The following is a 24,367-nucleotide window of genomic DNA, read 5'->3' as shown; positions in this document are numbered from 1 at the left end:
TTTTTATTATTTGCGACGGTTTATAGTGGTCGCAAAAAGTATTTTTTTTTAGTAGTGAAGGATGTATATATAGATATGTGTGTGTGAGAGAGAGAGAGAGAAAGAGAGAGAGAGAGAGAGAGAGAGAGAGAGAATTGCTCTTGATGTTAGAGTCACGTCTCAAATGTGCCAACCTTTTCCCTCTCTACAAGGAGGTCTTTTTATAGGCAAAAAATGATTTAGAATATGCCAAAATGTCAAAAATATCAAGGGGACACGTATGGCATATTCCAAAATGCTAGGAGACCACCATCTAGAAACGGATTGTTTGCCGGCCAATTTTGTGCCAACCGTACAATTACATTTAGAAAAGAGTCTAGTCGGGCAAAAATGGTTTGGCCAAGTCAATTTTCAAAGGGTTTTCCCACCTTCTCATTGATTCTAGCTTTTATACTTGCTTTCTTAAAAATAGATCATGATTTTGAAATACGAAGAACGAATTCAATGGAATATTTGAGAAGTTGCCGTTAGCCTCTTGAAAATCATTTTTGAAAATGGTTTTAAAGGTTTAGAAAACTCTTTTAGCTAAAAAGGGTGGATATTCTTCTTCATCTGAGGTTTAAAGTTGAGATGAAATGGTGCATTCTTGCTTTCATCATCGTGAACTTTTGGAGAGCGCCCGAGTCTTAAGGCCAATAAAAAATGGGGTGTCTATAGGTTGGAACAGAAAAACAAATCCAATCATATGCAAGTACAAATCAAAAGCAAAAAAGTTGGAGAGGTTCCAACCAAAAGTACTAAAATGAAGCAACAACAATTATGAAACTTGCTAACAAATTCAAGAACAAAAATACTACAATACCAGAAAAAATATTTAGAATTCGGCATCAATGGCCAAGATTCATTTAACGTGTGGCCCACAACAAAAACTTTCAATATACACTATAGATTTCAAATTCACGGTATTTTTTAAGTTAATTTTCTAGTTCCTTAGACTTATCAATTCAAGAACAATCCAAGTGAATAACTAGAAAGAAGAAAATCTTAACCAAAGACAGTAGTGGCAACAAACCTCATAGCAAAACAATTGTCCCACCATAACCAAGAAAACAACCATGGAATGGGAATTGCTAATTCCATGCTGTGAAAGATTTTAATAGATACTTCTAGACTATTTCATTCATTTTTTAGGCTTCAATATGTAAATTATCTATGGGAAAAAATTGACTGATCGATCCGATAGTCATAACAATATAAATTTATTGTCTACATCTACTAAAACCTAAAAATTGAACGAAATAGATCTAATAATCATAGGCATGTGATTTATCATATTGGTTCTATAGATATTGCCATGGTGACTCAACTTGACTTTAATAGTTAGCCAAATAGTAAGAAAAACATAAGTTTAACACACATAGTTTATATAGTTATTGTTGTCCTACATAGTTTGATGATTCAACAAAATAAAATTCAAAATTCAAGTACATAAAGTTTTGACATTATTTCATCCATAGGAAACTCGCTTGAAGATTTTCTTTTCAAAGAAAATCAAAATTGAGGTATGGAACATTTGCACCGCCATCAGGAGTTGAAGAAGTAGCATCTTTAGATTTGTTAACTTGCCTAATGATTGTTTCTCCTTCTGCCATTGGATTTTCCTCCATCTCATTCTCTTCATTTTCTGTAAACAAATCAAAAATCGAATATAATATAAAGAGAATATATAAGAAAATACATGAAAACATTATTGATTTTGGTAAAGTTAAAATCTAAAAAGCATAGATACAAACACGCGATACGACATGGATGCGACAAGCTAACATGTCAATTTTAAAAAAATGAAGAACATGGCACGAAAGAAATACACATGAAATATATAATTTTATATATTTATTATATATAGATATATATGAATATATTATTCAAAAATAATAATAATAACTTGAAATGAACTAATTCCTATAATCTGATTTTTTTATTGTATCTTAAGTTACTTTGTTTAAACTTATAATTAGTTTTGCCAATGTCTAATCAATAGACACATGCTTAATCAATAGACACGTATGTTCTCCAAGTGTCCGATAAGTGTCCGGATTTAAAATAAAATAAAATAAAATAGAAAATAAGACAAGTTTTGACAAGTGTCGACACTTTTCGAGAAGTGTCCAAAAAGTATCGGTGTCCAATACAAACACGGAACAGATACATCATCTTCTTAAAAATGTCCATACTTCTTACAGTAAAATGAAAAAATAAAAGGAACATTACTGGGTGAAACCTCCATTTTCTTACCAGGGTCAATAAGGTTGGGAAATAATAAAGAAGAGAAGGGTCTCACCAATCAAGTAGTTGTTGTGCATACTACTCAACCACTTTTGGTGTTTCTAGAAAATACAATAACAAATAAAATATAATATAGAAGAAATTGACAAAAATATTATTGATTAGGTAAAGTTAAAATGAAAAAAATAAAAAATGAATACTGGATGAAGACTTTGTTTCCTAATCAAGGTCGACAAGGTGAACCAGTGGTGGTTGTACATACTTTTTTTTTTTTTTGATCGGCAAAAGAAAACTTTATTGATGGAAAAGGAAAATTACATCAATAAAGTGAAGCTTGGAGCTAAAACAAGCTCCAACCTCCAAGTTGGTGAGAAACCAACGAGCAAAACACAACGGAGAAAAAAACCAGAAAAAACAGACAACTTAGTCACTACAATCACCAAAAAAGGCACAGATTTTCTGAGCTATATGCCATGAATTCTCACAGCTCAAACAAAGCATACCAAACACCTTGCCTTGAACAGCTGTTAAGATGCTTCAAATATGAACTCAATGCTTTGACCCACTCAACTCTAAAACAAGAGCTTCTCCTTGGAGTATATAGCAGCAGCAGATCCACTATGTGTATCAAATCTCAGAACCAGCATGCACCTAGTTACTCAATTATAATTACTACCCCCAGCTACCAACAGCAGACCAATTTTGAAACTTCCTCCTCTGCACAGTCCAACCCAGAAACAGAATTATACTACAAAATTCCAGCAAGATTCAACCTAGGATCTAAGAAGGCAAACTGATAGTAGCCACCATAAAGTAGGCCGAAAACCAGAACATTGAAACTGATGAGCCCCCCAATCAAAACAGCCCATGAACCAATTGCCTTCAGCCTTGGCAGACCATAATTCATCCATAGCAGACCAAAATTCAAACACAATTAGATCAACACAGCACATCCCCAGAAGGCACCATACCAGAACAACAAGCTTCCAAAATTGCTAAGCCTAGTTACTCCACACAGCACAACCCTCAGATGGATTAGCCCCCAGCTAAATCAATTAACTGCAGCAGCTGGCAGAAGAGGATGGGGAGCCCACCTTTCCTGTCCACAGCAAACCAGTGCACAGTCAACTGCTAACCACTACTACAACACCCTTGGCTGAGATTGATCAACAAACCAATTCAGACCACCAATTCAAAACCACCTAATATGTGTTAGCCATCAGAAGCAATAACTCCAACTGCACTCCAGCCATACAGCATTCATAGCATAACATACTATTCTTCCTCCCACACAGATCAACCAGTAACATACCATTTCATCACACCGGCAATTGAAACCTCCTCTGCTTTACCCCACCAAAGCTGCAGAAAGTCACAAAGATCCCATTCAAACTGTTGCAACAACTCCTAAGCCAAGCATCTTCTAATCTGTTGCAAATTATGCACTAGGTCATTGACAGTGAAGTTCAGAGCTGGGACATAGGACTTAATCCACAAAGCAATTCGAACCTCAATAGATTCACACAAAGCTAGAAAATTAGGCTCCACCCCATTGAACACAGAGTCATTCCTCTGTTTCCATATGGACCAGAAAATAGCATATGGAATTACACTCCATAGCTTCTTTTCCATTTTCCTCATGCTACAACCCGTCCACCACTGAATAACACTCTGAACAGAACCTGGTGAAGCCCATTGCCACCCCCACCTTCTGACAAAATAAGACCAGATCAGCCACACACGATGGCAGTGAAGTAACACATGGTTAATAGTTTCCTCCTCTTCTTTGCAAAAAACACAACAAACATCAACATTGTCATTTAGGATACCAATTCTGCGCAAATAACTAGCAGACTTGATTCTACCCTTCCACACCAACCAACCAAAGAATTGTGCCCTTGGTGGAGCAGGAGCCTTCCACAAAACTCTAGAGATCAAACTATTAGACCCAAAGCCCAATTCAAACCACTGATAAACAGATGAGACACTAAAACAACCAGCTGTATTTGCCTTCCAAGTCAAACAATCTGCCACATTAGCTCTAAGCAAAGGAGGCCTACTCAGAAGTACTAGTAATCTACTCAATTCTGCTTCCTCCCAAGCAAAAAGTGGCCTCCTAAAATTAAACACCCAATTCCCATATACATCTCTATTGCTGTGAAACATGAATACCGACTCTTCTTTATCAACTGATAGAGAATATAGTCTAGGAAACTCATCTCTAAGACATACACCCTCTGTCCAACAATCAGACCAAAATCTAATTCTTCTACCATCCCCAAGCTTGACCACAGCATTACTCCTAAAAAATTGCATCAGATCTGCCCTAGAGGCCACAGTGTAAATAATATCAGCCCAAGTTTTAGACAACCTACTAGTCCTCTCAGTGGAGGGATACCATGCCCAACCTGTCTCCCTGTACTTTCCACATATAACATCCTTCCAAAGAGAGTTCTCTTCAGCACCAAATCTCCACCACCACTTCAGTAAAAGGCATACATTCATAATTCTAATTCTCTTAACACCCAACCCTCCTAAGTTTTTACTTTTAGAATCATCCTCCCATTTCACCAAGTGCACTTTCCTCCTCAAATCTGAGCCACCCCAAAGAAAAGCAGATTGAATACTTTTCATATTTTTTGCTACCATCTCAGGCATCTTAAATATTGAGAGATAAAAAATAGGTAGGCTAGCAAGAACCGACTTAATCAAGGTCAGCCGACCGGCAAAGGATAGATATCTTCTCTTCCAAGAAGCAAGTCTTTGCTTACACTTATCAATCACTGGCAGCCAAGTTCTGCTACTACTTGGGCTGGCCCCTAATGGCAACCCCAAGTATTTGATGGGCAATTTTTGAAATTTACAATTCAACCTTCTTGCAAAATCCTGGCCCAGCTCATCTGGAATCCCCACCCCACAAACCACACTTTTGTTAAAATTAATTCTAAGTCCTGACAAGACTTCAAAGCACCTGAGAATTCGTTTTATATTTACTATTTCCCCCCAATCAGCTTCACAGAACAAAATGGTATCATCCGCAAATTGTAGATGCGTAATCCGCAGACTACTAGGCCCAATAGATGCCCCTGTAATCAGTCCCAAATCTTTTGCTCTACCCATTAAGATATTAAGTGCCTCAGCCACAATAATGAACAGAAAAGGTGACAGTGGGTCTCCCTGACGAAGTCCCTTCTGTGGACTAAATTCAGGAGTTGGAGACCCATTAACCAACACTGAAGATCTTATAGAAGTAACACATACCTTCATCCAACTCACCCATTTAGTTCCAAAACCAAATTTAACTAACATAGAGAACAAAAATTCCCAATTGACAGAATCATAAGCTTTATGAAAATCCAGTTTAAGCACAACTCCACATCCTCTAGCCTTCTTCCACCCATCTACTATCTCATTAGAAATAAGTATGCCATCTAAAATGTTTCTGCCCCTCAAAAAAGCCGATTGAGTTTCACTTATGATCCTAGGCAGTACCTGTTTCAACCTGTTTGATAGTACCTTGGCCAAAATCTTGTACATGGAACCCACTAAGCTGATGGGCCTATATTCATTTAGGCTTGCTGGGTTCTCATTTTTTGGGATTAAAGCTATGAAGGAACTGTTTAACCCTCTAACCAACTTGGCATTTTGATGAAAGTCCCTCATAAATAGCAAGACATCCTCCTTCACTAAATGCCAGCATTTCTGAAAAAAGCCCATATTAAATCCATCAGGCCCGGGGGCCTTGTACATACTTCTCAACCGCTTTTGGTGATTGTAGAGAATATAATAAAAAATCAAATATAACAAGAGAATATAGAAGAAATTGACACACAAAAAAAAAATTATTGATTTTGTAAAGTTAAAATGACCAAAAAAAAAAAAAAAAAAAGATTACTAAATGAAGCATTTGCCTTCTTACCAAGGTCGACAAAGCTATCCAGCGATAGTTGTAAATACTTCTCAATCACTTTTGGTAATTGTAGAGAATATAATAAAAAAATCAAACACAATAGAAAGATAATATAGGAGAAATTAACCAAAATATATATATATATATATATATATATTATTGATGTGGTCAAGTTAAAATGAAAAAATAAAATAAAAAATGATTACTGGATCAAGCCTCCGTTTTCTTACCACAGTCGACAAGATTATCCATTGATGGTTGTAGATGCTCCTCTACCGCTTTTGATAATTCAAGAGAATATAATATAATATAAAAGGATGTAGAATAAATTGACAAAAATATTATGATTTGGTATAGTTAAAATGGAAAAAAAAATAAAAATAAATTATTGGATGAATTTTTATGTAATAAAATATGTGTTGATGACATTACATAACAATAAAGCAAACATAAATAAGAGTAATGGAGAGTGCAAATTATATCATGGCAAAACCCTCACATCAAAATGGAGCAACAACAATTCCGGAAATTGCTAATAAACTCAAGAACATCAATACTACAATATCAGACAACAAATTGACAAGTGTTAGACGTGTCGAAAAGTGTGCAAAGAGTGCAAGTGTCCAACACGACACGACATGGATACGTCACTTTCTTAGAAGTGTCCATACTTCTTAGATTAAAATGAAAAAAAAAATAAAAATAAATAGAATGATTTCCGGTGAAGTCTCCGTTTTCTTACTAGGGTCAATAAGGTTATCAAGTGATTGTTGTGCATACTCCTCAACCGCTTTTAGTGTTTCTAGAGAAGATAATCAAAAATCAAATATAATATAAAGAGAATATAGAAGAAATTGACAAAAACGTTTTTAATTAGTTTTTTTATTTTATTTTTATTTTTTATTATTGTATCTTAAGTTATTTTATTGAAACTTATAATTCGTTTCACTCATGTCTAATCGATAGACATGTGCTTAAATGATAGACATGTGTATCCTCTAAGTGTCCAAGTCAATCTTAAAAAAAATAAAAAATAGGATTCATTTTGACAAGTGTTAAACACGTGTCAGAAGTGTCCAAAGAGTGTTAATGTTCGACATGGACACGACATGAATACGTCACATTCTTAGAAGTGTTTATACTTTTTAAAAGAAAAAGGAAGATTAGGGAATGAAGACTCCAATTTCTTACTAAGAGTAATAAGGTTATCATGTGGTTGCTGTGCATACTCTTCAACCACTTTTGGTGATTGTAGATAATATAATAAAAACAATTAAATATAGTATAAGTAGAATATAGAAGAAATTGAGAAAAATACTATTGTTTTGGTAAAGTCAAAATGAAAAGAAGAAGAAGAAGAAGAAGAAGAAGAAAAGATTACTAGATTGAAACCTTCGTTTTCTTACCAAGTTTGACAAGGTTATCTTTTAATGGTTGTAAATATTCACTACAACAAAATGTATTTTTGGTGATTACTTTTGGCGACTAAAAAAAATTTAGTCGCCTAAAGTTGTGGAATTGGCTACTAAAAATAAAATTAGTCAGCAAAAGTCAAATATTTAACTACTAATTTTTTTTAGTCGAGGAATATTGATTACTAGCGACTAAAAAAACTTTAGTCACTAAAATATCACAATTGGTGACCGAAATTTTTTTTTGTAGCATTAGTAGCCGAATAAAAAAAAAATTATTTTTTATATTTGGCGACCAAAAGTTTGGTCGCCAAAGGTATATTTTTAGTGACAAAAGAATATTTTAGTAGCTGTATAGTTAGTTTTAGCTACTAAAATTGTTTAGTAGCCGAATGAAAAGAATTTTTTTTTTATCTTTGGTCGCTAAAAGTATATTTTCAGCGACAAAAGATTATTTTAATAGCCGTATAGTTAGTTTTAGCTACTAAAATTGTTTAGTAATATGAATTGTGGCATGATTGATACTTTGGACAATAGTTGGTTTGTATAGAATATATACATTTAAAGTTATTCATTTTTGGATGGTTGGAAGTAATATAGACTGTGGCATGATTGATAATTTTACGTTGTGAAATGATGGATTGTATATATATTGTTTTGTTTATATACGAATTACAGGTTGCATGGAATATAGACAGGTTGTGAATAAATTATAATTTTGCGATGAAACATAAGAGCATGTTTTGGCAACTAAATTGTTAGTAGCGAAAAAAAATAATTCGGACAATAGTTTTGGCTACTAAAAGTGTAGTAGCCAAAAAAAAAAAAAAAAAAAAAATCAGACATTTGGGACTAAAATATTTTGTAGCAAAAAATAATCAAACATATGGTGACTAAAATATGTCGTAGCTAAAAAAATAAGGTGAAGAAATATAAAAAAAACTTTTGACGACTAAAACTTTAGTAGCAAAAAAATGTGAGACTTTAGGCGACCAAATTTTTAGTAGCCAAAACACAAAATGTTTGCCGACTAAAATCATAGTAGCTAAAAACATAAGACTTTAGGCAACAAAACCTTTAGTAGGCAAAAAAAAAAAAAAAAAAAAACGACTTTAGGCAACTAAAATTAGTAGCCAAAACATTATTATTTACTTTAGGCCACTAATATATTTGATAGCTAAAGCTCTTTTTGCCACTAAATGATTAGTCGTTAAAAACAACTGAACTTTTAGCGACAAAAAAATTAATCGCCGAAAATATGATCTTTAATTTTATTTCAAACCTTTTGGCGATTAAAAACTTAGTTGGCAATGTAGTACATTTGGCGGCTAAAATAATTTTAGTCGCCAATGATCTATCCCGACAATTCTTCCCCAACTAATTCTGCGACCAAATGTTTTTGTCGCTAAAAGCCTTCGATGACTAAATAGTGACTTTTGACGACTAAAAATTTAGTCGTCAAAAGTGAAAATTCTTGTAGTGATTCCTCAACCGCTTTCAGTGATTCAAGAGAATTTAACAAAAAATGAAATTTAATATAAAGATAATACATAAGAAATTGATAAAAATATTAAAGCTGGAAAAAAAAATGATTATTAGATGAAACCTTTGTTTCCTTACCAGGGTGGACAAGGTTATCAAGGGGTGGTTGTGGATTCTCTTCAATCACAGCTGGTGCTTCTAGTTGATAAATCATCTTGGTTTGAAAGTTGTAAGTGCCAACAACGGTTTTCTTTAGTAATGACGATCCTCTTTTCTTCTTAGACTATAAAAAATAAAATTCAATAACACAAAAAATTATGTTCGACAATGAGTAATTAAATTCTCTTTTTGAATGGCAAGTATATTACTTAAGCTTACCGGAGACTCATCTTGTTTCTTTTTCATTTTCTTCAATGAACGTATTGGAATACCGTCCTTGATAAAATCATGCACCTCAACAAGTGATCTGCACATCTCATCTGATTTTAGGTGATAGTAGTACTGCAAAAAATTAAAAAGAAAAAAAATTATGTTCTTCTTATCAATGTCAGTGAAAACATTATCATATTTAATTCATTTCAAAACATAAAGAATTGTAATGTAAAAGTAGCAATACAAGACATTATTTTTAAGAGTAATGCTATGTGGATGTTTGTGGTTCTTCCTTTCAATTTAACACATTAATCATATGGGCTCATAATTAAAATTATCATTGCTACATATTTTGTAGTAAAATTCTGAAAACAATTATGTTTGTCACTACAACGTAATTGACTTTTTACAACATGTAATACACATTATAAAAACTCTTTCATAACGTGCACCTAAAAGTCATGTTAAGACATGTTGTAAAAACCTATTCATTATTAGTAGCATTAATGGCAAGCCGTAAAATGAAATAAAATATGTTGTGAACAACTATTGACAACATTGTATGTCATATATGTACCATATGTGAACCATTTTTATTTATTTATTTATTTGAACATTATAGAGAACGTGAACAAGATTAGAATCAAGATAGAAATAAGTAGCAAAAAATAAAGAGTAGTTTCTTCATAAGTCTAATTACTTTCTCATCATAAATAAAATTTGACATGCTAATCAATAAATGAAATAACTATAATTGAGAAATCTTCTCATGACATGAGTTCTACACAAAATAAATAAAAAATAATAATTTGTACAATGAATATTTTGTAGCCAAAGGCTACAATTTTGTTGATGAACCTTTTCCACGGCTACTACATTTTCGTTGTCATTTCCATATCGAAGCGTTGTCAAAAAACGTTTTTAGCCACCAAAGTCACTTAATTTACATTTTTTTTTAAAATTTTGCAACAATTTATTTATTTATTTTCAATTTGTCAACATTCTAAGACCAAAAATTTCATCGTTGCAAAAGACCTATTATTCTATGTCGAACACATGTTTAGTTCTGAAAATTTTCAACCTTTTGTGACGAACAGCAGATGTGGTCATAGAAGTGTATGTAGGCAACGAAGTCATTGTTTGGTCATAGAAACCAGTCATAGAAAGTATTTTTTATTTTTTATTTTTTCTTGTAGTTCCATTGCTAAAAAGAGTGGTAGGTTGCATTATTTTTTCTTTTTTTATCAATTTGATAAGAGTGTGATTACAAATATAAGGAATATTTACATCATCAAACAAACTACTAACTCACAATATAGCTAGAAAGTCCACAAAGTTAACAAAGCCTAACACAACCAAGAAATCAAGTCCAACAACCATTACTAAACTACACACAACCCCTATAATGGGGAAGAAATAAATTACTACAAAACGTATCAAACTTGTAACACAAGCAACAAACTAATCCCAACAATCACTACTAACTACATACAGCTCCATAATAGAGGAGAAACAAACCATCACAAAAGGTATCAAACTCTTACCTATAGCAGTTGAACCTGTGACCTTACATTACAAAGAGTGTTACACAATCATTAGGCCAAATGCTTTGGTTGTTAGGTTGCATTAATTAAAAGGTTATTAAAAGAACTATTATTTTTTGCATAGCATTTTAACTTAATAGGCAATTTAGTAAAAGACATCTACATGATCTATGATGCATAAAATGACAACAAATTCAAAGAAGAAACATATTCAACTACTTTGTCGGCTCTTCCGTTCGGGCGCTTTCTCGGTTGTTCTATCCAACCGACTTTTCGCTCCTCCATTGTTAACTGGTATAACAAAATATATGAAATAATTAATGAGATTGAATAAATGTACAATGATTCTAGATAATGAAAGTTAATTTAGTAATCAATGACTTTTTTAGTGAATTGCATTTGATCAAATACAAAAAAGTAAATAAATAAAATCAAAATATTCACATAAAAATGACCCTTTTTTCACATTGCCTTCCTCAAGATTGTCCTCCTCAAGATTGTCCATCTACTCATTTATTTTGTAGTAGTCAATGATTGTATTGATTATAGATTAGAATTAATTGAATATCACCATGCTAAATTATTGCTAGATATTTACCATTTTAGAAAACAACACACACACAAACACAGAGAGAGAGAGAGAGAGAGAGAGAGAGAGAGAATTTACCTTCTCGTTTTCTATGGTATATATAGTATTGCTATCCGGATTTTTAAAAGAGATGGGACGAGCTTCAATAACATCATTTGCATTACCTTCTTCATTGTTGAATTCCTACAAATAACATAGTACTAGTAGTTTCAGAAGAACCAGTCAACTCTAGTAAAATAAAGTCATGTTTATAAATTTATAATAACAATGTCAATAAAGCATAAACATAGTCTCATTTTATCATCTGTACATGATTTCTATATATATTGATGCATGCAAAATTTTAGGAATATTCTAATTTATTATATAATAGTATAAAATTATTTCATTTCTTGATATGAGATGGTTTAGTCTTCATATTTTATTACTTTTTCAAAAAAAAAAAAAAAAAAAATTGAAACAAATAAATCATGAGGACCACAAGCATAATTTTTTCTAATAAAAAATGATTTTGGGTAGATATACAACAAAGTTTATTCTAAAACAATTTCAACATAAGCAAATTGATATATGCAAATTAATTTGAATTATCTCACCATCTAAGAAAAGTATGTTTAACTTAATTAATGAGTGAGTTAATTAATGTAGTAGAGATTTTAGGAGAAGTTTTTATTTTTTTATTTTTTTATCTACATCATTATCTCACTGAGTTAAAAGGTAATATGGATGAATTGTCCATTTTGATCTTAAAAATAAGTCCCGTGCATAATTTTTATCAAAAATCTAAATGGACGATATTAATTGGACCAAATTTTGGACCAATTGAGATAAAATTCAAAATTTATAGACAAAATCGGGTAAATCCAACTTATAGGGACCAAAATGAAATAAACAATAAAGTACCAATATTACCGGTATAATTTGCCGCCATAAAAAATAGCTTTGAATTCATATAATTTTATTCTCAAAAAAAATTCAACATAAGCAAATTCATACAAACAAATTAATTTGGATTATCTTACCGTCTATGAAAAGGTATATCTAACCCCTCAAATCTACATCGATCCGCAATTACCACATCAAGTTTAATAAAATTCCTATTGTATTTGATAATAATATCTTATCAATTGACAAAAGAATGACATGCAAAATTCTAGAATACTCAGTTTTAGGCATCACAACTTCAAAAAAAAACAAGTCACACAACAGATCTGTGAATTAATATAAATTACACCCCCAAAAACCAAGAAATGCAACAGATTTGTAAAATGATATAAATTTATAAATAAAAATTTATACATATGGTTCATTTTTATATTGCTTTTTTTGAGGGGCATCTAAAGATTATGTGTAACAATATATGTGCAAATATCAAGTATATAAATAAAAATGAAGGAGAAAAAGAGAGGATTTTTAAGACTTTGAATTGAAAGAACTAGTAATTAAATTACCATATTTTTCTCAGGAGTCAATTCATTTGCATCCATGGTTGAAGCTCAATCAGAAAATTGAGTATAAAAAGGATTGATTTTCAAATTTTTGATATGTAGAGAGAAAGAGAGAGAAGAGAAAAGAAAGTGATTACGAATAAAGGGGGGTAAGAGATCAATTGATGTGTTGAGAGAGAGAGAGAGAGAGAGAGAGAGAAGAGAGAAGCGAGAAGAGAGAAGAAAGTGATTACGAATAAATGATTGATGTGTTGAGAGAAAAGAGAGGACAGAGAAGATAGTGATTATGAATAAGGGATAAGAGAAGAAAAGAAATTACGAATAGAGTTTTAGGTGTTGAGAGAGAAAGAGACAGGGGAGATAGGAAAATGATTACGAGTAAGGGGGTAAGAGAAGAAAAGAAATTACGAATAGGTAGGGTAAGAAAATAAATGAAGCATCTCATTTGATACAATTAATGTAATGTGTCATTTACATTCATCTTATTTCTGGAATACTCAATAATTTCTCTTCATTTGAGTTTGTTACGTCTAATAAATAAATATGGAACATTTACACACAAGTCTTAATTTATAAATTTATACTCCATTAAGTCTTAACTAAGATTTTTTGAATTTTCAAGTCCCATTAAATTTTTAATAATCGGTATTACCCTTCAAATAATGATTGTTTATTATTTATGATTATCTATAAAAGAATATGATGATTTGACATTTATTTTGATTTTCAAAACTTTAAAACATCAATTTTCGAATTGGAAAAAAAAAATTATGTGGAAAAAAAACTAATATTTTTTTTTTGAAAAATTTGAAAAAAATTGAATTAGTTTTTTGTGCAAAAATTTTGTGTCTATAAAGGAGCATGAGGATGAAACATTGATGTGTAAAATTGAAAAACAAAAAACTTTTAAAAATGACAAAATTGATAATGTTCTCAGTTTTAAAATTGGAAAAAATTGATATTGTTATCAGTTTTATTAGATAGTTGAATCAAACTAATTAGTAGAAAAACAAAAACGTTTAATCTCATGTTCTGTTTTTTTTTCATCAGTTAGTGAAACAATTATCTGGAACGTTACTATGTAAAATTGATAATGTTCTTAGTTTTAAAAATTGAAAAAAAAAATGATAATATTCTCAGTTTTATTAAATAGGACTTATTGGTTCAAAAAATCTTAAATAGGACCTAAGCTACCACAACATTTATAAATAAGACTTTTAAATAATTAACTCAATAAATATAAAGATGAATTCTTACATGTATTTATTAATTTAAGTCTTACAATTTCATGTCCGACAATTTCATGTCTTACAATTTTATGTATAAATTAATGAATATTTGACAGATCAGCTTGAGACTGTAATTACTAACAAACCATTAAGTTGACAATTAATTTGTATATATATTTCCCAAGTTTGATAAGATGATTGTGGACAATGAGTTACCATGTTTAAGCCAATGGAGGCCAATTAATAATCTGTAAATTAAAATTACAAGATTATTCTAAAGGGCACACACATCTTGGATATCAATTTTTATACCGCCTTTTATAAATGAGTTGAAACTTTTAATACTGTATTTTTTAAAAGAAATGTTGTCTATTGTGAAAATGTTCTATAAATATTGAAACCTTTAATACAGTGTTTTTTTTTTTTTTTTTTTTAATAATTTAAGAAACGTCATCTAATGTGTGACACATTTCGTAAAATGCCAAAATAAAATTGGCACCTGAGCCAAATTTTTGTTTAGAAGGTTTTACTTAAAAATACAAAATTAAATAAAAGGAGAATGAGAAGAAGTGAGTGGGTGAGTAAAAAGAATAATTACCGTAAGAAAGTAAAGGGAGCATCCCATTTGATACAATGAATGCAATGTGTTTTTTACATGCATCTCATTTCTAAAATATTTAATAATTTCTCTTCATTTGATCCGATTTTTGTAAATTATAAACGACATTGAAACCTTTAATACCGTAAGAAATGTTTTCTAATGCCAAAACAAAAACACCGCCAAATTCAAATTTTCTTATAGTGTTTAGAAGTTAGAAGGTTTAGCTTAAAAATACAAAGTTAAATAAAAGGCATTCTTTAGATTAAATCAATGAAGATATTGGTCCACTTGTTAGAAATATTATACAAGAAAATATTTTTAAAAAATAATTAAAATAAAATAAAAGATACAAATAATATACCTTTTTGTTAGTTATTTAGTTTACAAGAAAATTTATGTATAAAAAAGAATTTAAACTTTATGATAATGTATGAATTTGACCTGTTTACCAAATATCATTTGAGGAAAAGTATTTCTTTCGGAAAAAAATAATAATAATTGTTTTTAATATTTTCTTTACCAATTAATTAAATGCAGCTTAACTCATGGCCTTGTAGCCAAATGACACGGAGGCAACACTTTGTAACGAAGAGATTGAGGGTTAAACTCTCCAAATTGGTAATTTAATAAACTAACAACAGATTTTTGCCAATTATAACTAAATAAAATAAAATAAAATAAATAAACACAGTCTAATTGTTATTGGTTTAATTTAATTTAAATATAGCAAGCATTACAATGATTTAGAGAGTTGTATAGCTGGTGGAGATGCAACACCAAAGACAAATATTTTTTTTTTTTTTGATCGGCAAAGAAAATCTTTATTGATGAAAGTAACCAAAAAAAGATACAGAACATCAATAAAGAGGAGCTTGGAGCTAACAGAAGCTCCAAGCGCCAGTTGGTGAGAAACCAACAAACAAGACAAAAGAAACAGAAAAAAGAAAGGCAACCACCAAAACCACAGCTGACTGATCAGCATAAACAGCTAGCAGACTACACAATTTGGGCACTACTCTCCTGAATCTAGCAGATCTAACACCAAGACTATGCTTCAAAGCACAGATGCAAAGTTGGATGAAGTCTCCAGGAGCCTGACTACACCTCTGCCCTCAGATCAGAGGCTATAGCAGACCTTGGATCCAACTGACTACCCCTCTGCCCTCAGATCAGAAACTACCACCATACCTTATATCAGTATAACCACACCACACAGATGCAGACCCAACAGCAATAGCAGACCTCGGCAGTCCACTCCAAACTTTGTAGACAGGTTGAACAGATCCTTAACACAGTGAACACACCAGCATTTCCTCTTGACCTCCATGGTCCTGATCTTCCTCTACCCTTATATCAGTATAACCACACCACACAGATGCAGACCCAACAGCAATAGCAGACCTCGGCAATCCACTCCAAACTTTGTAGACAGGTTAAACAGATCCTTAACACAGTGAACACACCAGCATTTCCTCTTGACCTCCATGGTCCTGATCTTCCTCTACCCTTCACGACTGGTATCCACAGTGAACACACCAGCACAGATCACTACTGCAGCCCTATAATCATTCTGCGAACTCAGAAAAAGAACAACACAGTGAATGAACTCCAGTCAGGAGCCCAGCCGACAGAAGAACCCCAACAGAAGACAGGAGACAGAGTATGCTGGTGCTGGCATGTCAACAAAGCAGAGGAGGCTTTCTTTTAAACTGAATAGCATAGCAGATATCAACTGTAGCATAGCCTGGTTAGTCTCCAATTGAGAGCCACATCCTCGACTGAAAAGGGAAAGTTCTTGATAGAGGCTTTAAGCCAAAGGGCCAATCTGATCTTGATAAGTTCCCATAGTTCTGCAGAGTTAGGATGAGCATCTCTGAAAACACACTCATTCCTTAGCTTCCAGAGAGGCCACAATACAACCAGTGGGATTGCTTCCCAGAATTTTCTGAGAGGGTGTTTGAGCTTAGTCCCCATCCACCAGTTAAACAGAGCATCTACGGACTGAGGGATACACCAACAGAGCCCCCACTCGAATAACACAGATGACCAAATAACCCAAGAGAAATGACAGTGAAGTAACACATGAGAATTAGATTCAGGGGCCACTTTGCAAAGAGGACAAAGAGGAGAGACATTGCTGCTTAAGATACCTATATCGAGCAGAAACACCGCTGTTTTAACTCTGTTTTTCCAAGCTAGCCAACCAAAAAAACTAACTTTGGGAGGTAAGATATTGCTCCAGATGAATTTGCTAATAATGAGGGGAGGCCCAAGGAGAGAAGTACAGAGAGAATATAGGGAAGACACAGAGAAAACACAAGAACCAAGTGCAGACCAAACCAGGCTGTCAGCACTGTTGGGGCACAAGGAGGGGGCAGAAGATAACATTGTAAACAACCTAGCTTCACTAGTCTCTTCCCAAGTATATAGGATTCGTCTATATGGAAAGTTCCAAACTGAAGTGCTGGTTTTCCTGGCATAGTATTGTTGAAGAGAACCATTCTTATCAGCAGACAGGTTGAAGAGGGAGGGGAACTCATCCTTAAGGTATGTAGATCCACACCACTTGTCATGCCAAAATCTGATACGACTACCATTCCCAACCTTGATTTGGCAATTGTCCAGGAAGTATTGGAACGCATGAGGGCTATGGAGGCCTATACAAATGATGTCCTTCCATACCCTAGAGAGCTTGTAGGAGGATTGCACAGGAGGATGCCAACACTGAACCTCGATTTTATACTTGCTACAAACAACTTGCCTCCATAATGCTGAGATTTGATTTCCAAATTTCCACCACCATTTTAAAAGCAAGCATGCATTAACATCCCTAATTCTTCTGATGTCCAAACTAAGTCCTTCTCCTACACCAAAGACAAATATGGTTACCAATTTTGGACATATAATCAAATACTTACTTAAAAAAAAAAAAAAAAAAAAAACATCTTGGCATATTTAATGTTGGCATTTATTGCATTTCAACCATTGTTTTAAGCAGTAATATTAGGAACACAGAAATTAAATACAATGAAATACAATCCTCTCATAAGGGGTGACACAAAATGGGACACAACCCTCTCACAAAGGGTGGGTGTCACCCCTTGTGAAATTATTGTGTTTCATCATGTGTTTAGTTTCTATGCACATAAACTTACTCTTTTTTAAGAGATTACATACATAATCTTTCGTTTACTCCCCCAAATGTATATATACCAAAAATAGTTTGGCTTTCCTCAATTCTAAATTTGAATTAAATTGTCATGTTTGAACTCCTTAACCTCCTCACGGATCTCGTTTAGATAATTTAAACTGTTTATTTTATAAATAATAAATATTACATTACGTTGTTTAAGTAGTGATGGAAAAAAATAAAAAATCGTAACATGTTTTGTGAGTCTTCTTTTATTTTTCAACTATATAATAATTTATTTATAAAATTTTCCGCTACAAGGTTAATTTGGCGCACAATATTATACTGTATAAATAATATGATATGAAAAATAGCTAACAAAATTAAAGTGATAGGTGTCATTCCCCACGGGCACCAGACAAATAATGAATCGAGAAACTACTAAGTAATTTACTGATTACTTTCAGAATGTATCTCCATTAGGTTGGTCAGGTTTGGCCGCTATATTAAGATGAGTTTGGAATCAATCTGCTTGTAGTTTTTTCTCAACTTTTTTGTTTTTATAATTTTTTTTTAATTTATGTCAAAAAAAATTTTTCTTCTCAGGTTCGAGGAATTTAAAAAATGAAAAAATGAAAAATTTCATAATAAAAATCATTAATACAAGAAAACAAAAATCTTAATTTTTTTTTTGGGTTGCCTTTAGTGGACTTTTTTTCATATATATATATATATTATAAATTTTCTAGTCCAGTTTGTCAAGTAGAACCTAAAAATATTTATAAAAAGAAAAAAGAAAAAATATATATCAATAAAGACGAAAAAAACCAACAAACAAGTGGTTAAAAAGGTCAATCTTAGACAAATTTTTAATATTTGTAAAATAATAAGGAATGTAATGCATGGTTACTTGGCAGCATAAGGGGATAAAGATCAGGGCAACACCAAATGTATATAAGGAGAGACATCTTTTAAATAAAAATTAGATACTCAGTAGAATAGGGAGAGAAGGCTTCAGAACAATATGAAGAGTGTTCACTTTATAACAATATATCTATTGAATTTATGTCAAAAATGTATGTGAGATACATTTTGATCCAATGGCTGAGATGAATCCTAAAAATATATTAAGGGTGCAGATCAATTTGATTCCCGCTCAAACCTTCTCTGCTCTCTCTCTCCCACATCTGCCCAAGCACGTCTCTACAACTCCCTCCCTCTCTCCCGCAACTATCCCTCTTATCTCTCTCTCACTCTTTGTTCTTCTACTTTAACAGACCCTCTTCCTCCTCAACGACAGGAATTTAATCTCTCCCCTGCTTAAATTCGATCACTTTCTCCCTCTACTTCTCTATCTCTCTCTGTTTTTGTATTTCGAAACCCTAGATCTGGATTTCTTGCGATGAACCGCTCAAACCTTCTCTGCTCTCTCTCTTCCCCCTCCTCTCTCAGTGGTTCCCACTCGCTGCCTTGGAACTCTCTGATTTGCAACCTGGATTGGAGCTCTCCGTTACCACTCTCCCTCACTCCGACGTTCGCAATCAGGACCGCTACCTACCCATCGCCAATCGCCAACATCAGTCGGATCATGAAGAAGGCGTTGCCTTCCAACGACAAGATCGCTAAGGATGCCAAGGACACCGTTCAGGAATGCGTCTCCGAGTTCATCAGCTTTATCACTAACGAGTACTCGATCCCATATATCTATCTATTCACGTTTACGTATTTGCTATATTAGGATTTCATGCTTTAGGATTGTGTTTTGTGAAATATGATTCGAGGTTTTTTCAAATCGTGTTTTGTGAAATGTGATTCGAGGTTTTTTCAAATAGGGCGTGTGATAAGTGTCAGAAAGAGAAGAGGAAGACAATCAATGGTGATGATTTGCTTTGTGCAATGGCTACGTTAGGATTTGAAGATTACATTGCTTCGCTTAAAGTGTACCTAACTAGGTACCGGGAGGTATAATTGTCTCTATCTTTGATTTTGTATTAGTTGTTCAGAATCACGATGTCTAAACATTTTAAGAACTCAATTCTCTGAAGCCATTTATTGTAATAGCCACTGTCGGCTGGAGGTTTTGTTTGTTTAATTTTCTCTGCAATTGAACCAAGGATTAGCTTATATTCTTATCTGATTTTCTGTTACTTTGCATAATCATTATGAATCTAAACTGACACCAAATTAATTTTTTTCTTTTCTATTTTGCCCGGTTGATTTTGGGGAATAATTGTGGTTTCTCAGTTGGAGGAAATTGAGCCAATTTTTTGCCGGAATTACTGTTGTTCCTTATTTTGTTCATTACTGATTCAGGCAATAAGTTGTAATTTTTTGACAGGGTGACACGAAGGGATCTGCTAGCGGAGATGATCGATCCTCTAAAAGGGATATAGTTGGTGCTCAGATTGATCCAAATGCACTGGTAAGGCAGCAAATTGCCTCTTTTTTATTTTGCCACATGAGTGTGTAAGTTTAAATGTAATTGTCCTTTTGATCCGGTGGAATGAACTTCAAATAACAATTTCATTTTGTTGTCTTCTGTTTGCATCTGTGGTGGACAAATTTGGCAGTTTGCTCATCAACAGTCCTTCACACAAGGCATATGAACTATTTGAATTCTGAAGTGTGAATTCCAAGCAAGTCTGTTTGTGTCTGTGTTATTAGCCTAATCCAAATGTAATTCTTGCTAAGTGAGCATCAACTTAGAATTGGAGCAATTATGTGGAGATTTTTGGATACCCATGGAAAGTCACATTTTACATTACCATTTCACGCATTTCCAGTCCTCCCCACTTAAACAGTAAAGAAAATAATCAGGGAACCTCTTCATAGTGGCCCTCTAACTTCATGTTAAATTGCTTTCTTTGAACTTTCTCATTATCAACTGACCCACTAATAACTTATCAGAACCCATGTGATTTTTGAATTTTGGATACCCATGTTAAATTGGTCATTGCCTGCTTTGATTTTTGATTAGTGGATACCCATGTTAACTTGTCAGAAAGTTCATATGTGATTTTTGATTTTGGAAAGTTATTAGTGGATACCCATGTGATTTTTGATTTTTGGATACCCATGTGATTCATCATTGCCTACTTTGATTTTTGGATACCCATGTGAACTAACTCATTTTTTATTTTTATCATTTGAATACTTTCTCATTATCCACTGACCCATGTTAAATTGCCTGCTATGATTTTTATCACATTTGTTTTAAAAAAAAATAAATGATAAGCATAATTTTATAATAGACTCTTCATTTCTTAACGATAAACATGATGAAATTAATTAACTTATTTTATCAAATTCAAACCAGTGGTAAACCCTACTGTAGACGTCTCCGAACGCCCTGGGAGGATGAGTCCCCGTTCTGTTCATTTTGGGGCTCACTACAGTTCGGACTCTCAAATTGTCACGGTTCTAAATCTGAACCAAAGAGTCCAAATCCGGAAAATCGTTTTGAGAAAATAGATTTTTTTGAAAGAAGTGCCAAACATGGACTGCTTTTCCAGATACAGAGTCGCCACCTAAATGTTTTGTTTTGAGAAATTTAGGAAACCCTGACTCGTTGCCTAAGGCCACGTGTCCGTCATCACCAAAGTTGCCTCGGCTCGGGAACTTGGGTACAATTGGGGAAGGTCACTTCGTGAGCACCCCCGCTCGCCCGATCAAAGATCGGCCTCTACTAACCATGATATCAAGTTTTGAAAACATTATGTGCTCTTATTCTGGTTTATTAGCCTAGATTTACTATGTGATGCGCACAACATACAAGTATAGACTGGATCGCCTGAATTGGAACAAAACATTTCATGTTTATTTATTTTGAAAATGGTTTGATGGTGCTACCCGCAAGTAGGCTAAGACGTGGATTTGCCACCCTCGAGTGGGCTTAGAAAAGATGGTTTTGCCACTATCTAGTGGGCTTAAAATTCACAGTTGATGATTTGTTCCAATCTAAATAACCCAACCTTCACCCACAGGTATTCAGGCAGATATATCACATAAGCATATAGCCTCATGGTAAGCATGCTATAATGGCAGTCACTCACACGCATGCAAGGATGCTAAAGCATAAAAACTTACCGAGTACTCCAAGCCAAAACAGAAGCTAATTAGAAATCCATGCATGATCCTAACTATACAGAAATGCCTAATGCAACACATACAAAAATGCAACTATAGCAGGCTCGGCTATTCTAAAGATGGCATATGGAATGCTACAACTAACAAGTATTCAACTCGGAATTGAAATACGAATGTAGTTAGTATGATGCGCCGAGCCTGGTGCATGCAAAACAGATGAATGAATGCAAACATGCTATCATACTGTATGCTAATTGAAATATGCCCTAATCCAACCATCATAAGCTGGTAAATAAAAGGAAGAAAGACGTGGGGTTGGAAGACATACATCACACGCACGCACACTTATTACAACATTGCCCTCGCGCAGAGGGTCCGAAAGAATAATACAGTCCCAAATGAATAAATAATACAGTCCCGAATAAATAATTACAAAACCCTAATTAATTAACAAATTAATCTAGGAAAGCAGTAAATTGGCACGTAAATCCATGGATCGCCTCAGCTCTGTTCCAAATGATGGATGATGCATGCTTGAGTTGCCTTGCGCGGAAATCTATTGCGATGCCCCGATTTGCCTCTGTTTGCAATTGTTCTTGGAATGCGTGCCAAACTCTGGAAGGCTGCTGATTCTTGATTTGCTACAACAGAGAGCAACAAAGGGGCTTGGCAAAGTATTTTCACATATGCATACATGACTACTCTTCGGGGAGTGTAGTCCTCGATCCTCGTGCCACCAATCACGCATCTCGATGCATGATGGCCGAGGAGTCAAATTGCATGACTCAATATGAAATGAATGCACATGAAAACACAACAGGACCTAAACTCCATCATGGGTGGTCCGGAGTGTCGGCGATAGGGAATTGAGACACATTCCGTCACTCGGAGTACGAAACGTCCCTCGTTTCCCATGCTTGGGCTAACTCCTATCCCAAGCACAATGCAATATGCATGACATGCATGAATGCAATCCTAACATACAACCTAGTATACGCAATGCTATGAAATGGCATACACAATGCACGATGTAACAAGACATACACAATGCTCTAACATACAACTTAGCATACACAATGCTATGAAATGACACGGCATACACAATGCATAATGGACTTACATCAACATGAGTGGACCTCAGCCACACTCACATCAGTAGCCAAGGAGATGAAAATGAGACACTCGAGATGCGTGCACACATGCACGCAAACTGAGGACCGATCCTAGGCATAACATGCAACTCTAACAAGGCATGGCAAGGCATGGAATATGGCATACAAGCATGTAGATTCCAGCACTGAAATATGATGCAAAATGGTCCCGAATTATGGAAATATGGGACCCGATGCATGAGATGAACCCCGAAACTCGAAACTAGGCACATGGAATGACTTGTAGCTATACAAAGCATGCATTATTTGATCATGAAGAATGAAGACAGAGCCAAGCCAGTCCCAAAACATGGACATTTTCAGTTCAAAGCATGGCCAAAAGATGCTAGCAAGATGGACTAAAATAGCATGCAATTTTGACTAGCAAACATGGTTTACATGGAAAGTATAGGATGCACATGGAATCTCACCAAACCAGAAAAAATCAGTGAATAAAATATGTGAAAATAGGCCTAAATAACCACTGATATGCAACCATGGCATGCAAAAATGATGAGTTACTTTAGAGGGCCATGCAAGGAGTCATTAAGCACATGCAAGATAGACATTTGGCATGGCATAAAAAACTATGAAAATCAAATATGGTAGTCCCAAAACTCACCAAATTGACCCTACAAAGTGACTCTAAAGCATGCAAGATAGGGTCTCTTTGGAAGGCCAAAATGACCACCAAACAAGTCAAGGTGAGAGGGGGTCACCCCCCTCTGATTTGGAAGCTCAAAACAGTGTCTTAGCCACTGAAAATCCACTGGATTTCAGTGGCTAGAAGGCCAAACAACGCATGCAACAAGGGCTTAGGTGTAAGGCTCAAAATAGGAGACAATCAAGCATACAAGGAAGCATATGACCTCAAAAAAAAATTGAACCTTAAACAAACTTGAAGATGAAATTAAAACAAGATATTAATCAGTTTATGACAACTCTCAAAAACAAACACAATTAGGGCTAATCTATCATGCAAAAATGGTCCTAAAAGAGAGAATAGAGACAAGGGACAGAAGCTGGCCTCAAAAAGTGAAGAGCCCTTCAACAAAGTTGAAGAGGGGCTCAAAAAAAGGCACTTTACAGTTTATGTCAAGCTTCGAAAATAATCACAAGTAGGCCTAAAATATCATGCAAAAAAAAGG

General features: G+C 33.9%; 1 protein-coding gene and 1 pseudogene across 1 annotated transcript; one reads left to right on the top strand and one right to left on the bottom strand.

Moving 5' to 3' along the window:
- Positions 1 to 1,520: 1,520 nt before the first annotated feature.
- LOC114294626 (uncharacterized) lies at positions 1,521 to 13,061 on the bottom strand. Its single transcript, XM_028238758.2, has 11 exons — positions 13,026 to 13,061; positions 11,653 to 11,757; positions 9,448 to 9,570; positions 9,208 to 9,352; positions 6,918 to 6,977; positions 6,406 to 6,453; positions 3,712 to 5,951; positions 3,578 to 3,627; positions 3,092 to 3,152; positions 2,952 to 2,982; positions 1,521 to 1,663 (listed from the first exon to the last, which is right to left on the bottom strand). Exons 1-11 carry the CDS (start codon positions 13,059 to 13,061, stop codon positions 1,521 to 1,523), a joined length of 3,042 nt encoding a protein of 1,013 aa, XP_028094559.2.
- A 2,352-nt stretch (positions 13,062 to 15,413) lies between these two features.
- LOC114294363 (nuclear transcription factor Y subunit B-1-like) lies at positions 15,414 to 20,611 on the top strand (annotated as a pseudogene).
- Positions 20,612 to 24,367: the final 3,756 nt, after the last annotated feature.

Source organism: Camellia sinensis, chromosome 6, assembly GCF_055761805.1.
Source record: "Camellia sinensis isolate YWXY chromosome 6, ASM5576180v1, whole genome shotgun sequence".
Classification (NCBI taxonomy): domain Eukaryota; kingdom Viridiplantae; phylum Streptophyta; class Magnoliopsida; order Ericales; family Theaceae; genus Camellia; species Camellia sinensis.
The sequence above is the reverse complement of the archived record's forward strand: the minus strand, read 5'-3'. Positions and strand labels throughout refer to the sequence as shown.